Here is a 14,261-nt window from a genome sequence, read left to right as displayed (position 1 = left end):
TGTGGGCCAATAGGTCGAAGCCTACGCAAGGCGTTGTCAACTTGGTCAACAAATGATTATAACATCCACAGCCATTGGATTTATATCCAACGGCCGGCATGCACCTTCAATCTCTCGTCTTCTTCCTCTAGCGTCGCCGGGGCCGCCTGGTCCGCCCTCCGGCGGCTAGCGGCTCTGCTTAGCATGCATCGCTGCGAAGCGCCACCCCACCGCCAGCCAGGCTATCCCTCCACACCTCATGTTATTCTCCACCGACTGCAGCCCCATGCCGCACCAGAACCAGTTATAACCCTTGTACTCCTCTCAATCTGCGACTCCACTGCCGCGTCTTCGCATCTCCGGGTCGTTCCCGTCCGGGGCCTCGCCGTCGTCCACCGCCTCGGTCGCTCAGCACGGCGTGGTCAACAAACGAAAGTCATCGGAAGAGGAATATACGTGGAGAGCCTGACGGCTGGGACCCACGAGGTCCATGGTTGCACGCAAGGAAAGTTCCTCCTTATTAAACTGGAAAAAAATGTTTCCTTCCCCTGACAGCTGGGACCCACCGGCTATATCTTCGCACGGAAGGAAGTGCCTCCTTGTTATGCGAAAAAACTATTCCTCCCGTTGACAGCTGGGACCCGTCAGATTTGGTGGCTGACTTGTGGGCCTACTAAGCGGACATGTACGCGGGGCTTTGTCAACTTAATCAACAAATGATTCTAGCAGCTGGACCGTTGGATGTTAATCCAACAGCCGTGCTCCTTCTTCAACCTCTGTTCTTGCTCATGTCTCCCGTGGGCGGCAGTGCTGCCGCGCACCCGAACCAGTCAAGTTTCCCACTCCTCTCCATCTGCGACTCCACTGTCGCGTCTTCCCCATCTCGGGTCGTTCCAGTCTGGGGCCTCGCCGTCGTCCACCGGCCTTGGTGCGCTCGGCACGGTGTGGTCAACATGGTCAACAAACAAGAGTCATCGAAAGATGACTGTACGTGAGAGGCTGATAGTGGGGACACACCACGCCCATGGACGCATGCATGCAACTGCATCCTTTTTACCCTGAAAAATAATGTTTTCTCCCCCTGCCTGCTGGGACCCACCAGCTACATCTTCACACGCAAGGAAGTGCGTCCATATTACGGGCAAAAAAATGATTCACCCCCTGACTGTTGGGACCCACCAGCTACATCTTCGCACACAAGGAAGTGTCTGACAGTCGGGACCCACCTGGTCGAAGCGTACGTAGCATTGTCATTCTGGTCGCGAACGTGTACGTACATACGATCGGTCTGTCTGCAGGCTGCATGTAACACCCCGCATGTAACTTGCCATATTTGTAACTCCGACTCTTGCCATTTCGGCTATGTGATATGTTTTTCCCTCCGTTGTCGGGTTTTGTTTTTCGTTTTGTATTTTGTCATGTCATGCATTTTCATATTATGTCATCATGCGCATTGCATTCGCATACGTGTTCGTCTCATGCATCCGAGCATTTTTCCCGTTGTCCGTTTTCCAATCCGGCGCTCCTATCTCCTCCGGTGCACCCCTCTTGTTTTCTTTCGTGTGCGTGTGTCAAACTTTCTCGGAATGGACCGAGGCTTGTCAAGTGTCCTTAATATACCACCCGGAGACTACCGGTCAAGTTTCGTTCCATTCGGAGGTCGTTTGGTACTCCATCGGTTAACCGGGCATCCGCAAAGTCCATTTGATTGTCCAGCAAAAAACCCCTCTAAAACCAGCCCAAAACCCACCAAACTCTCTTCCATGCTCTAGGTCGTTCGATCACGATCGTGTGGGCGAAAACCGCACCTCATTTGGAGTCTCCTAGCTCCCTCTACCTATTTATATGTGGGCATCCCGAAAACGAAATCGCAGTCTCCCGAAACCCTAAAATCGTCTCTCCACGGGCGGACGCGTCCAGCGCCGCCGGACGAAGTCGCCGCCGCCCCTGCGGCCAACCCGCGTCTGCCACGTGGCCCCGCCGGCCGCCGCCGCCGAAGCCCGCCCGGGCCCGGGCCAGGCCCTCCCGGCCCGCGCGCCCGTTCCCCGCCGCCTGGCTCCGCCCGAGCCCCGCGCTCGCCTCGCCGCCGCCGGCGCCGCCGAGCTCGACGGCCGGCCCCGCCGACCCGCCGGATCCCTCTGCCGCCGCCGCGCCTCGGCAACCCCGCCGCCCGTGCCCGCCGGTCTCCTCTGCCGCCGCCGCGCCTCGGGAACTCCGCCGCCCTCGCCGGCGCCGGGCCCCGCCGTCCGCTGCCTCGCCGGCGTCGACCTCTCTCGCCGGAGCCGAGCCCGAGCTCCTGTAGTCCGGCCGGATCTGGATCGGTAACTCCCCCGTTGACTTTCCTCGACCCCCCTCTTTTCTCCAAGTCCCTAAAACTTTTCAGTATATGCTCCTGTTCGAGATGCAATAACTTCTTGCATGTAGCTCCGATTCGCGCGTGTAATATGTCAAATTGTTTGCCTCGTGATGCTCTTCATTTTGTTCAGTCGCACCATGTTCATTAGAGGTCATCTTGATGCCCAAATATTCGTTGGAAGAGGGCTAGTTGCTGTTAATATCTGGTTCTTATCAGAACTTGGAGATTTTTCATTTTTGTATCATTTATTCTGTGCATCTTTTGAGCATGAGCTCTACATGTGTTTTGAATTATGCCATGCCATCTTTCCATTGGTATAGTCCATGTAATTTTGTGATCTATGTCGTGACTAGCACAAGCATGCAAAGTAGGTCCCGTAATAATTCTGATTTCAGGGACTTAGTGATTTCTCTAAGTCCTTGTCTGCCGTAATTTTGTTGCCATGTAAACTTGATGCTACAGAGAGATCCATGCATATTTTGGAGATGTTTAGTAAGGATGTTTTGTAGCTATAGTTGTAATTGACCTATTCCTGCAATTGTTTGCAATTTTAGAGCAACATAGCATGACCCAATCTTGCTCTACTTTTGCTATAAAATATTTCTGGCAGATTCTTAACATGATATGCATTTTTGCCAAGCTTATTGTAGTTGATCCATACATGCTATGCAATTGTTCTTGCCATGAATAGCTTCATAAACATGTCATGTTGCTTTAGGTATGCTTTGTTTGTCATGCATTGCTCTGTAGTGAGTGCATCAAGCTCACAAAGAGGCCTACATATTAATATTTCTGCCATGCTCTGTTTTCTGCTAAGTCTGAAACCTGATAACGAAACTTGCTATGTTTACATGCTTGCCATCATATCTTCTGGTCCTTTTTGGCTTATAATCAGTAAGGGAAAATTGTCATGTGAATTTAGTAGAACACTACCATGCCTTGGTTTGCTATGTTAAGTTCCTGTAGCATGTTGATTTCGTGCTCTGAACATTGCTACCTGATGCTAATTTCTGTCATGTCCAGTTTTTCGCTAAGTCTGTGAACCTGTAATCTTTTGCACTTTTGCCATGCTTGTTTGAGCTTGATATGTTGTAAACTAGCCGTAGCTCAGTGTTCATCTTTTGTCAAGCATCTCCTGTAGATTACTGCCATCTGCTTTGTTGCTATGTTGGGGTGCTGTAGCATTGTTGCTTGTTGCATTTTAAGTGCTATCTTGCTGTTATTCGCAGATTAGTGTCATTCTTGTTTTGCTCGCCATTTGCAAACCGTGCATCCGATTCCGGTGATCTTTATATCGATTTCGACCGAAATCATCTCACCTTTCCAGTGGCATGCTTGGTTTGCCAAGTTACTGCCATGTTCATCATTTTCCTTTCGGAGCACGCATATGCATCGCATATCATATCTCGCATATCATACATGTTTTGCATCATGGTGTTTGCGCATTTCTCGTTGTTGATTGTGGTTCCGTTTGTTTGTGTTCTTGTCTTGGGTAGAGCCGGGAGACGAGTTCGTGAACGAGGCACCTGTCGAGTACGCTTACGAGGATCAAGCTTTCGACAACTCTGAGAATCTTGCAGGCAAGATGACCACCCCTCGAAATCACTTCTATCTTTGCTATGCTAGTTGTTCGCTCTATTGCCATGCTCGCTACCTATATTTTGCTATATCATGTCTCCTATTTCAGCCGTGTCAGCCCTAACCATCCTTTCCTAGCAAACCGTTGTTTGGCTATGTTACCGCTTTTGCTCAGCCCCTCTTATAGCGTTGCTAGTTGCAGGTGAAGTTGAAGTTTGTTCCATGTCGGAACATGGATATGTCGGGATATCACAATATCTCTTATTTAATTAATGCATCTATATATTTTGGTAAAGGGTGGAAGGCTCGGCCTTATGCCTGGTGTTTTGTTCCACTCTTGCCGCCCTAGTTACTGTTATACCGGGATTATGTTCCTTGAGTTTGCGTTCCTTTCGCGGTCGGGTGATTTATGGGACCCCCTTGACAGTTCGCCTTGAATAAAACTCCTCCAGCAAGGCCCAACCTTGATTTTACTATTTGCTACCTAAACCTTTTCCCCCGGGTTTTCGCGAGCCCGAGGGTCATCTTATTTTAACCCCCCCCCCCCCGGGTCAGTGCTCCTTCGAGTGTTGGTCCGAACTGAGCAGACTGCGGGGCCCCCTCCTGGAAACTCGAGGTCTGGTTTCACTCGTAGGATGTCTCATCCGGTGTGCCCTGAGAACGAGATATGTGCAGCTCCTATCGGGATTTGTCGGCACATTCGGGTGGCTTTGCTGGTCTTGTTTTACCATTCTCGAGATGTCTTGTAAACCGGGATTCCGAGACTGATCGGGTCTTTCCGGGAGAAAGTTTATCCTTCGTTGACCGTGAGAGCTTATGATGGGCTAAGTTGGGACACCCCTGTAGGGTATTATCTTTCGAAAGCCGTGCCCGCGGTTATGAGGCAGATGGGAATTTGTTAATGTTCGGTTGTAGATAACTTGTCACTTGACCCAATTAAAATACACCAAGTGCGTGTGTAGCCGTGATGGTCTCTTCTCGGCGGAGTCCGGGAAGTGAACACGGTCTGTGTTATGGATGACGTAAGTAGGTGTTCAGGATCACTTCTTGATCATTGCTAGATGACGTCCGTTCCATTGCTTCTCTTCTCGCTCTCATTTGCGCAAGTTAGCCACCATATATGCTTTTGCCGCTACAGCTCCACCTCTTTGCACCTCTTTGTCCTATAAGCTTAAATAGTCTTGATCTCGCGGGTGTGAGATTGCTGAGTCCCCGTGACTCACAGATACTTCCAAAAACAGTTGCAGGTGCCGACGATGCCAGTGCAGATGATGGCGTCGATCTCAAGTGGGAGTTCGACGAGGAACGTGGTCGTTACTATGTGTCTTTTCCTGATGATCAGTAGTGGAGCCCAGTTGGGACGATCGGGGATCTAGCATTTGGGGTTGTCTTATTTTCATCTGGATTTTGACCGTAGTCGGTCTATATGATTGTATTTTGGATGATGTATGAATGATATTTTTGTATTGTGTGAAGTGGCGATTGTAAGCCAACTCTTTATCCCATTCTTGTTCATTACATGGGATTGTGTGAAGATGACCCTTCTTGCGACAAAACCACTATGCGGTTATGCCTCTAAGTCGTGCCTCGACACGTGGGAGATATAGCCGCATCGTGGGCGTTACACTGCAGTGTTGAACCTTGGCCGCCTAAGGAAGGGCATGTGTCATAGTAGAGGCGCGCACGTAGCATGTACACGTACGTACAGCGGCCAGGGTGAAAGAAAGTAAATACGGCCACGTACGTACATACAGGCGGGGTCTTGAACGCCTACTCGCACATACGTACGGCGAGGGCTCGTGTACATGGCTGGGTCGGAACGGAGAAACTGCGTCGTTGTCGTGTTCATGGGGAGGCAACGGAATGCGTCGTGTTCATCGGAAGGCAACGGAACGCGTGCTGTTCATCGGGAGCCAACCGGCTTGGACGGAACAGCCGATGGAAACGAGGCCTGGCGTACCACAGAACGGAGGAAATGGCCTTGTGTTCGACCGGCCACGGAGGAAACGGACCTCCTACGGTCGAAACGGGGTCCTGTTGATCGGAGGGGTGTGGCGTACCGCAAAACGGAGGAAAACGGACTTGTGTTGGGGCGCTACGGTCGAAACGGGGTCCTGCTCATCGGGAGGGGTGTGGCGTACCGCAAAATGGGACTCCAGGGGATACTATTCATCTCCACCGTCGACTGCCTCCACGGGCTACTGTTCATCCATCGTCGACTGCCTCCACGGGCTCCTGTTCATCCACCGTCGACCTCCTCCAGCCTCCACCTGTGACTGTTCATCCACGGGCTCCTGTTCATCTAGCCTCCATCGCGCGCTCCTCCACCGGCTACTGTTCAACCAGCCCTCTCCACGGGGTCCTGTTCAACCACCCGTCCACGGACTACTGTTCATCCAGCCCTCCATCGGCTACTGTTCAACCAGCCCTCCATCGGCTAATGTTCAACCAGCCCTCCACGGGGTCCTATTCATCCAGCCCTCCACGGGGTCCTGTTCATCCACCGACTCGATCGATCGGGGTCCTGTTCATCCAGCGACAACGGCCTCTACTACCACGGGTCCTGTTCATCTAACCCCCCACCGGGAACTATTCATCCAAACCCCCCAAAAACGCTCACTGTTCATCCAGAGGCAGCATCGATCGGCTTCAGTTAGCAGCAGTAGAGAAGGAATCACTCGGGTTCAGTTAACAGCAAGGGATCGATCGATCGCTCGGGTTCAGTAACGCGTAGCTAGCAGTGCAATCACTCGGGTCCAGTTAGAGCCCAACGCCTCGCACCCACGCGCCGTGTACGAGATGAACGCGCATCGCTCGGCCCCCGACCACCCACCGTAACCGGGAACTCCCCGATATTTTCCTCGCCCTCGCTTCTAGCACGGTTTTCTCCGTCATGGACGGCCCAAAGAATGTCATGCAGCTGCGTCTCCGGCCTGCCCAGGACGAAAAGCCCATTTTCTGTCATGATTTTTTGTCATAGAAGTAGGAGCCCACCACATCTATGATGATACCGGGTTTTGTCACAATTATCGTCATAAAAGTGTCATAAGCATAACAGAAAAAAAATTCGTTCGGCCCAAAATGTCACGGATGTGTCTTTTTTTTGTAGTACTTTCGGGACTTACCGGGAAGGAATCGGGTCACCCGAAGCGGTTTTGGGCACCCCCCCCCCCGGCAAGATATGGGCCTTATGGCCAAAGAAGGGGACAGACCAGCCCACAAGGGGGCTGGTGCACCCCCTCCCTTGTTTGGCCAGCCCTAGGGAAGGAAAAGGGGGAGGGCTAGCCCCTCTCGCCTTTCCCTCTCATGGGAGAAAGGAAAGAGGGGGCGCCACCCTCCCCTGCCTTTCTCCGCACTCCAAATAAGGAAAGGGGGGCGCGGCTTGGGAGGGACCCCAAGTAGGATTCCTCCTACCTGGGCACCTCCTTTGGCTGCTCCTCCCTTCCTCCCACCTATATATATGTGGGAGGGGGGTGCCTAGCACACACCAGACAATTGCCTAGCCGTGTGCAGCACCCCCTCCACCGTTTACACCATGGTCATGTTTTCGTAGTGCTTAAGCGAAGCCCTGCGGAGATCACTTCACCATCACCGTCATCACGCCGTCGTGCTGACGGAACTCATCTACTACCTCGACGTCTTGCTGGATCAAGAAGGCAAGGGACGTCACCGAGCTGAACGTGTACAGAACGCGGAGGTGCCGTGCGTTCGGTATTTGTTTTCCATGCCACGATTCCCAACACCCACCACCCACAGCATCTATCCCCCGAACACCTGAACCTCCCAAGACAGCGCCTCCATGGAGGGTACGACGCATAGGACGTCACCGCTCAATCCAGATGGAATTTTGGACTTCCGTTCGGGAGGGGTTCGGACGTGGATAGGAGGGACCGTGGCTTCGTCTCCGGCGAGGGTAACGGCGTTGAGGAACGTCGCCGATGCCGGGCCGAACCAGCCGACCAAAGTTTCATCTGGCCCCTATCCTGTACCACCAAACCTCCGTCTGCTCTGGATCCGACAGCGAGCCATGAACCGAAACCTGTAGAGATGAAACTGCCATGGGGCTCAACCCACCAGGAAGGAGGATCGAGAAGAACAGTCGTAGATCATCCAGGCATCGAATCCATCGATCCGAAGTGGCTAGCGACGAACCCACCACCCTGCGGCCGACATTGTTCAAGCACCGGATGCAGAGGGATCCGACCTGGACCCGGCGGCGCCCACGACCTCCCGCTCTTGCCCACCACGCAGCCACCACCTCACCGCGACCAAGCCGCTGTTGCGCCGTGCACGACGCCGCCAGGAGTTGCCCGCGTCGCCGGACCCCACGCTAGCCCAACACCTTCTCACGATTTGGCTGTCCCGCGCCAGCCTTGACGCTCGAAAGGGAGAAACGCCCCGCCACTGCCTTGCCGGCCAGGCTTCGCCTGGCGGCGCTGCTGACGACGGCGAGGAGGGAGGAGAGGCGGGCGCCTTGAACATAAAATAAGCAAAGTGAATATTTTTCGACCATAAATTAGACTAATAATGTGTTTCTGTGATGATATATAATATTACTGAAAACTTTTTCCAAATATGAATTCGATGATATAGTTTTTGTTATATATAACTAACATTCGGTTAATCTAATTTTTGGTCAAAATATAATTTTGAAATGCGTGCCTGGCTCATTCATTGGAATTGGAATTATGTGGTTTATGAACCGGACAGCGCGCTAATTTTGATCTAGATAGACCTCATAATTGATCCAGAGTGTCGTCTATATAAACACGAGCTCCACAAGAATTGTCTACAACATTCCTCCCGCCCCGCTGTTCCTGGCCAGACACGTATATCGGCGGCTACGTCCAGGTCAACAGGCAGGGGGAGACTCGGCTAGAGATCAATGGAGGGTTGTCGTGGCCGGCCATGGACCAGGCTACCGGCGCTGCTGCTGGCGGCGCTGGCCTGCGCTGCCGTCGGCGAGTGCAGGGTGGTGCACGTGGGAGAGGCGCACCGGCGGAGCATGCTGGCCAATGGCCTCGGCGCGACGCCCCCGATGGGGTAAGCTCGCTGCTGCTTAACCGCGGTGCAACTTGGCATGATCCTTGATCAAATCCCCTCTTCCTTCTATCTCTCGTCGGCAGGTGGAACAGTTGGAATCACTTCGCGTGCGACGGCAACGGCGAGGTTGTCATCAGGGAGACCGGTGCGAGCTGAGCTGCTTCTTATTTACTGTTGAACTGTCCTTTAATCGCGGCAGGCAGCTATAAACTGAGTACTGTATTTTATTGTCTTGTTGTATGTATGTGGAGCAGCTGATGCGCTTGTGTCCACCGGGCTCGCCGCTGCCGGCTACAAATACGTCAATCTTGGTGCGTTGCTGCCACACTCTCATACGCCCTTGGCCTTTTTTTTAGTGCTCCCCTGTTTTCTGCACTGAAGAATTCTTTTACGTATCTATTTCATTGATTAATTACAAGTGGATAAAGTGGACCGAGCTAACTTTACGTGTTGTGTGTATGTGTTTTCTGCAGATGATTGCTGGGCAGAACCCGAACGTGATGCGAAGGTTTGTACAGAATCTGCCCTCCCACCGGTGTCTGGAGTCTGAACACTCTTCCGCAGAATATTTCTTAGGAGGAGGGTGATCGATCATCCTCTGTTGCACTTGTTTATGCTGCTGCAGGGCAATCTTGCGGCGAACAAGAAGACGTTCCCCCACGGGATAAAGGCACTCGCAGACTACGTCCACAGCAAGGGGCTCAAGCTCGGCATCTACTCCGATGCTGGGTAATTTACCATGACTGTCGTAGTAAGCTCTGACGGTAATTTACCGTTCTCTGATCGTGTTTTTGTGTGAAGATACAAGACATGCGCCAAGGCTCAACCCGGATCCCTCGGCCACGAGGAGCAGGACGCCAAGACCTTTGCGTCCTGGGTGAGCGATCCATCCATTCCAAGCTTGATCTATCGCACTTGCGCTTATCTCTGATGTGTTTTGTTCACTCCGTCCATGGGATTTGCGTGCCGGTTTCAGGGCATCGACTACCTCAAGTACGACAACTGCAACAACGGCGACACGAAGCCGCTGCAGAGGTACCCTGACATGAGCAAGGCTCTGATGCAGGCCGGCCGCCCCATCTTCTTCAACCTCTGCGAATGGTAAGACACCACCGTGTTGTGTATATGCACAGCACAGTGCGTAGCTGATGCGGGTTGCGCATTCTTGACGAGCTCCTCACTCTCGTGCTCGTGTCCTTGCCGGCGACGGTGATCGTGAGCAGGGGCGACATGCACCCGGCGCGGTGGGGCGCGGCGTACGGCAACAGCTGGAGAACCACCAACGACATCGAGGACACCTGGGACAGCATGACGTCGATGGCGGACCAGAACGAGGTGTGGGCCGAGTACGCGCGCCCCGGCGGCTGGAATGGTCAGTAGTCAGTCCCTGGAACAAAACTCATCTTATGAGATCATGGATGGACTCATCTTATCTTGGCTTGTTTTTGGTTGGTTTTGACGCTCTGGTACGGGTGTGGCATGCAGATCCGGACATGCTGGAGGTGGGCAACGGAGGGATGACCAATGACGAGTACATCGTGCACTTCAGCATCTGGGCGATCTCAAAGGTCAGTAACTGACTCACTCATGGCTACATACTTTGTATTTCATCTCGTTCTTTTCTTCTCTGAATGTACTCGAACCGTCTCTGCTGGATGCGTGTAGGCGCCTCTGATCATCGGCTGCGACGTGAGGCACATGTCGCAGGACACGTACGACATCCTCGCCAACAAGGAGGTGATCGCCGTCAACCAAGGTGATCTTCAAAATTCCCTTGCACCTGTCAGTTCCGGCTCTCGCTCTCGTGTTTGCCTTGTCAACCAAGGTGATCTTCAAACTGATCGATCGTGGTGTTTGTTGGTGCAGATCCTCTCGGCGTCCAGGGGAAGAAAGTGAGGATGGAGGGGAGCAGCGAGGTAACAGACGCTGCACTGCACTCTCCGATAATCTGAACTTCCCACATCGTAACCAAGAACTGTAACTGAACTGTAACTGTGTGATGTGGTATGCAACAGATCTGGGCTGCGCCGCTGACGGGGTACAGGACGGCGGTGCTGCTGCTGAACCGGCACGCCAAGGACGAGGCCCAGATCACGGCGCACTGGGACGACATCGGCCTCCCCGCCGGCACGGCCGTCGACGCCAGGGACCTCTGGCTGGTACGTCTCTACCTTTCCCCGGCCGTCACCAAGCCAACAGACGGCATGGATGAATCATCTTGACCGTTTTGTGGGTTTTTTTTGTTGCCGCAGCACAAGACGCTCGACACCAAGTTCACGGACAAGATGAGCTTCAACGTGACGCCGCACGCGGCCAGGATGTTCGTGCTCACGCCTCTCAAGTCCCAGATGGATTAAGGAAAAACGACATGGGTTTGATGCCCGTTCCAAAATTGATTATACAAATACAGTACATTTTTTTCCTACTTCTATTTTTCCGTAATATTTTTTTTTAGCCGAATTTTCCGTAATAATTTGAACCTGGTTTTTAGTGTGTAATGATTTTTTTTTTAGAACTTCTAGTGTGTAATAAGGTCTGGGCACTTTCGGTTCATGGTAAGGTCAAAACTTTTGTGTGGAAAGTTTTACATGGAGCCATTCCCGTTAAATCAACTCTGACGAATTATCATATTGGACGGACGACTGGTGTCCAGTTTGTCATGATCATCCGATAAACTTGAAACACTTGCTATTTGAATGCGCACCAGCAAAAACGATGTGGTACATACTAAAACTAGAACAAGCATTATCAGATGCATGTTTTGTAGACAGGTCAGGTTCGGCTATCTTGGAGGAGTTGTTGGATTCCTCAACGAGTCATTACCCTGATCTACCTCAGGTAGGGATTGCGGAGGTTGTGGCGATCGCAACATGTACATCTGGTGGATCAGACGGACAATCACACACAAGGAATGGACACCCTCAGCAACGAATTGGAAGTTATCTGTTCTGTCCCTATGCACAAACTTCACCAAAACAGCTCAGAGTAATAACACAAGAGAAGTAGTTAAATAGATGAAACAAGATTCATGGAGTAAATTGCATAAAACCACCACTTTGAGGGTTAGGTTTGCGAAAAGCACTAGGATAAATTTTCCATGCAGAAGACACCACATCTTGCGTAATTGTTTTGCAAAAATCACTGATCGGCGGATTTGGCCCTGTTAAGTGAGATTATGACAGGTGGGTCCCGTTTTTGCATACGTGGCATAACAGTTCCAGCCAAACGACGTTTGACGATGAATTTTTCTAGCTTTGCAAACCAGTCCCTGTAATTTTACAGGGACACCCTTCAATCAAAATAAGAAAAGCAATCAGCTCTTTGTCGGCCCAAGCACGCGAGCAGAGAAGTAGTACGACGTGTCTCGTCGCCGGCGAGGGGGCGCGCCGTCGGGACCTGGGAGGAGTGGCTGCAGCGCAGCAAGCCGTGGATGCTTGGGGCGGTGGCGAGGGAGATGGTCGTCGGCGGGCGGCGTGGCTGCGCGGGCAAGGCGGCGGCGTCCATGGCGCTCGCCCGTGGCGTTGTGGTTCAGCGGCTGTGACTCGGGGCCACGAACCGTCCGACCAGGAGGAGCAGAGGGAGGGGAGAGGAGACGCACGGCCGTCGGGCGCTGGTGACTCTGCTAGGCGGCGTGGGCACGCGAGCATCGTCGAGGAGCCCGCGGTGAAGTGCCCTCTGCTCAAGGAGCCTGCGGGGAAGCGTCAAGGAGCCCGTGGCATCGCTGAAATCCCATGATGCAGCTGGACGACGTGCACGTGCAGGGGCTCACCTCACGTTGCCGAAATCCCTCTGCTCGTTGGCGTACCGTGGCGGGCGAGCTCGACTCCGAGGAGTGGAGTTCGTGGCCGGAGCTGAGAAAGAAGAGCGCGGGAGGGCCGAGGTGACGCTCCGGCAACTAGAGAAGGAGGGAGCTCGGCAAGGGTGCAGGCGGCTCGGCCAGAGTAGGAGTTGTGGCTGCAGCACCTTACCTCAGGGAAGAGCTCGTGACGGATTTGACCGGCGGTGGAGTGAGAAAGCGGAGGTCTTTTCATATATTTTTTGATAGAAAGAAGAATTGGAGAAGACCCAACTGACAGGTGAGCCCCGTGTCCCGCCTAACGTCGTTTGGCTGGAGCCATTACGCCACGTATGCAAAAACGGAACCCACCTGTCATAATCTCACTTAACAGGGCCAGATCCGCCGATCAGTGGTTTTTGCAAAACAATTACGCAAGATGTGGTGTCTTCTGCAGAGAAAATGTATCCTAGTGTTTTTCGCAAACCTAACCCTCAAAGTGGTGGTTTTATGCAATTTACTCAGATTCATGTCAAGTTAAATAAAATGTAGATGCCTTGTTTCATTTTGAAGAGGAAGAAGAGGCCACACGGACGCGATTATCCGTGACAAGATAGGCAATTTCCTTGCAGGTGCATGTTTTTATGTTCCACTCTCATCATCGGCCACGATGATGGAAGCACTGGCAATGAAAAAAGGCCTTGAACTGGTGGCATCTTTGGGCTGTCACCAAATCGTTGTTGAATCTGATTGTTTGGAGATAATTGAAGCTTGCAAAGGAGGACAAACATGATGAAATGAAGAAGCTGCAGTTTATGCGGATTGTATTAATCTGATGACGGAAATAGGAACAGTTCAATCCTATCACTGTCTCTGGGAGGCCAATGATGTCGCACATGAGATAGCAAAACATAGTTATTAAAATCATTTCTCTTGTGATTGGGTAGATGATCACCCTTCTTTTTTACCATATATCTCGTGAACGATGTAAGTGTGCTTATTTAATTAATAAAGTATGCCATGATGGCAAAAAAAGTATGACACAACAGGCACACGGTGAGCAATCTCCAAACCATTCAAAAAAATAGTGTGTAATAAGCTTGAGCGTGTATATCTTGTTCAATATAATCAACTATTATATCTTTTCCAACTCAAAGTATAAAAAATATATTTTTTCTTTTGACGTCAACATACACAACTAGTCTTGTGGGGTCGATAGGCTTTCTTTTCGGCACATGGGATTTTAGAAAAAATAAGGTAGGTGCCTAACTTTATAAATAAAGCCAACCGGTGAGTCATTCAAAACACAACATAGAGTAGCAAACAAGTACACCACTACTCAGTCCAAGTACAGACCACAAGGGTCGGGTAAACATGCACGCAGGTCACCCAAAGAAACAACAAAACAAGACCAGGCTACATCCGAGGCCGAGATGTCATCGGACAGAGACACAGATCTTGGAGATGATCATGGAGATGGCGTCAACATCCAAGGCCTTAGCGGGAGGCCTCCATTAATGTAAAAGATAG

The 14,261-nt window shown here is 51.8% G+C and overlaps 1 protein-coding gene across 1 annotated transcript; it reads left to right on the top strand.

Annotated features, from left to right (window-relative positions):
- The first annotated feature begins 8,684 nt into the window (after positions 1 to 8,684).
- LOC109739953 (alpha-galactosidase) lies at positions 8,685 to 11,543 on the top strand. Its single transcript, XM_020299013.4, has 13 exons — positions 8,685 to 8,956; positions 9,040 to 9,101; positions 9,211 to 9,267; positions 9,430 to 9,464; positions 9,582 to 9,685; positions 9,758 to 9,833; positions 9,933 to 10,057; positions 10,180 to 10,328; positions 10,442 to 10,524; positions 10,622 to 10,712; positions 10,823 to 10,872; positions 10,972 to 11,115; positions 11,209 to 11,543. Exons 1-13 carry the CDS (start codon positions 8,799 to 8,801, stop codon positions 11,311 to 11,313), a joined length of 1,239 nt encoding a protein of 412 aa, XP_020154602.1. The 5' UTR covers positions 8,685 to 8,798; the 3' UTR covers positions 11,314 to 11,543.
- Positions 11,544 to 14,261: the final 2,718 nt, after the last annotated feature.

This window comes from Aegilops tauschii, chromosome 1 (assembly GCF_002575655.3).
Source record: "Aegilops tauschii subsp. strangulata cultivar AL8/78 chromosome 1, Aet v6.0, whole genome shotgun sequence".
Lineage (NCBI taxonomy): Eukaryota > Viridiplantae > Streptophyta > Magnoliopsida > Poales > Poaceae > Aegilops > Aegilops tauschii.
This window is presented reverse-complemented; position numbering and strand designations above follow the sequence as displayed.

Bases quoted from the DNA above. Each gene is read 5' to 3' on its own strand.
- LOC109739953 (XM_020299013.4), top strand. From the start codon at position 8,799: ATGGAGGGTTGTCGTGGCCGGCCATGGACCAGGCTACCGGCGCTGCTG. The intron at 9,268-9,429 runs GTGCGTTGCTGC...TGTTTTCTGCAG, and splicing joins CTACAAATACGTCAATCTTG to ATGATTGCTGGGCAGAACCC. The intron at 10,713-10,822 runs GTGATCTTCAAA...TTGTTGGTGCAG, and splicing joins GGTGATCGCCGTCAACCAAG to ATCCTCTCGGCGTCCAGGGG.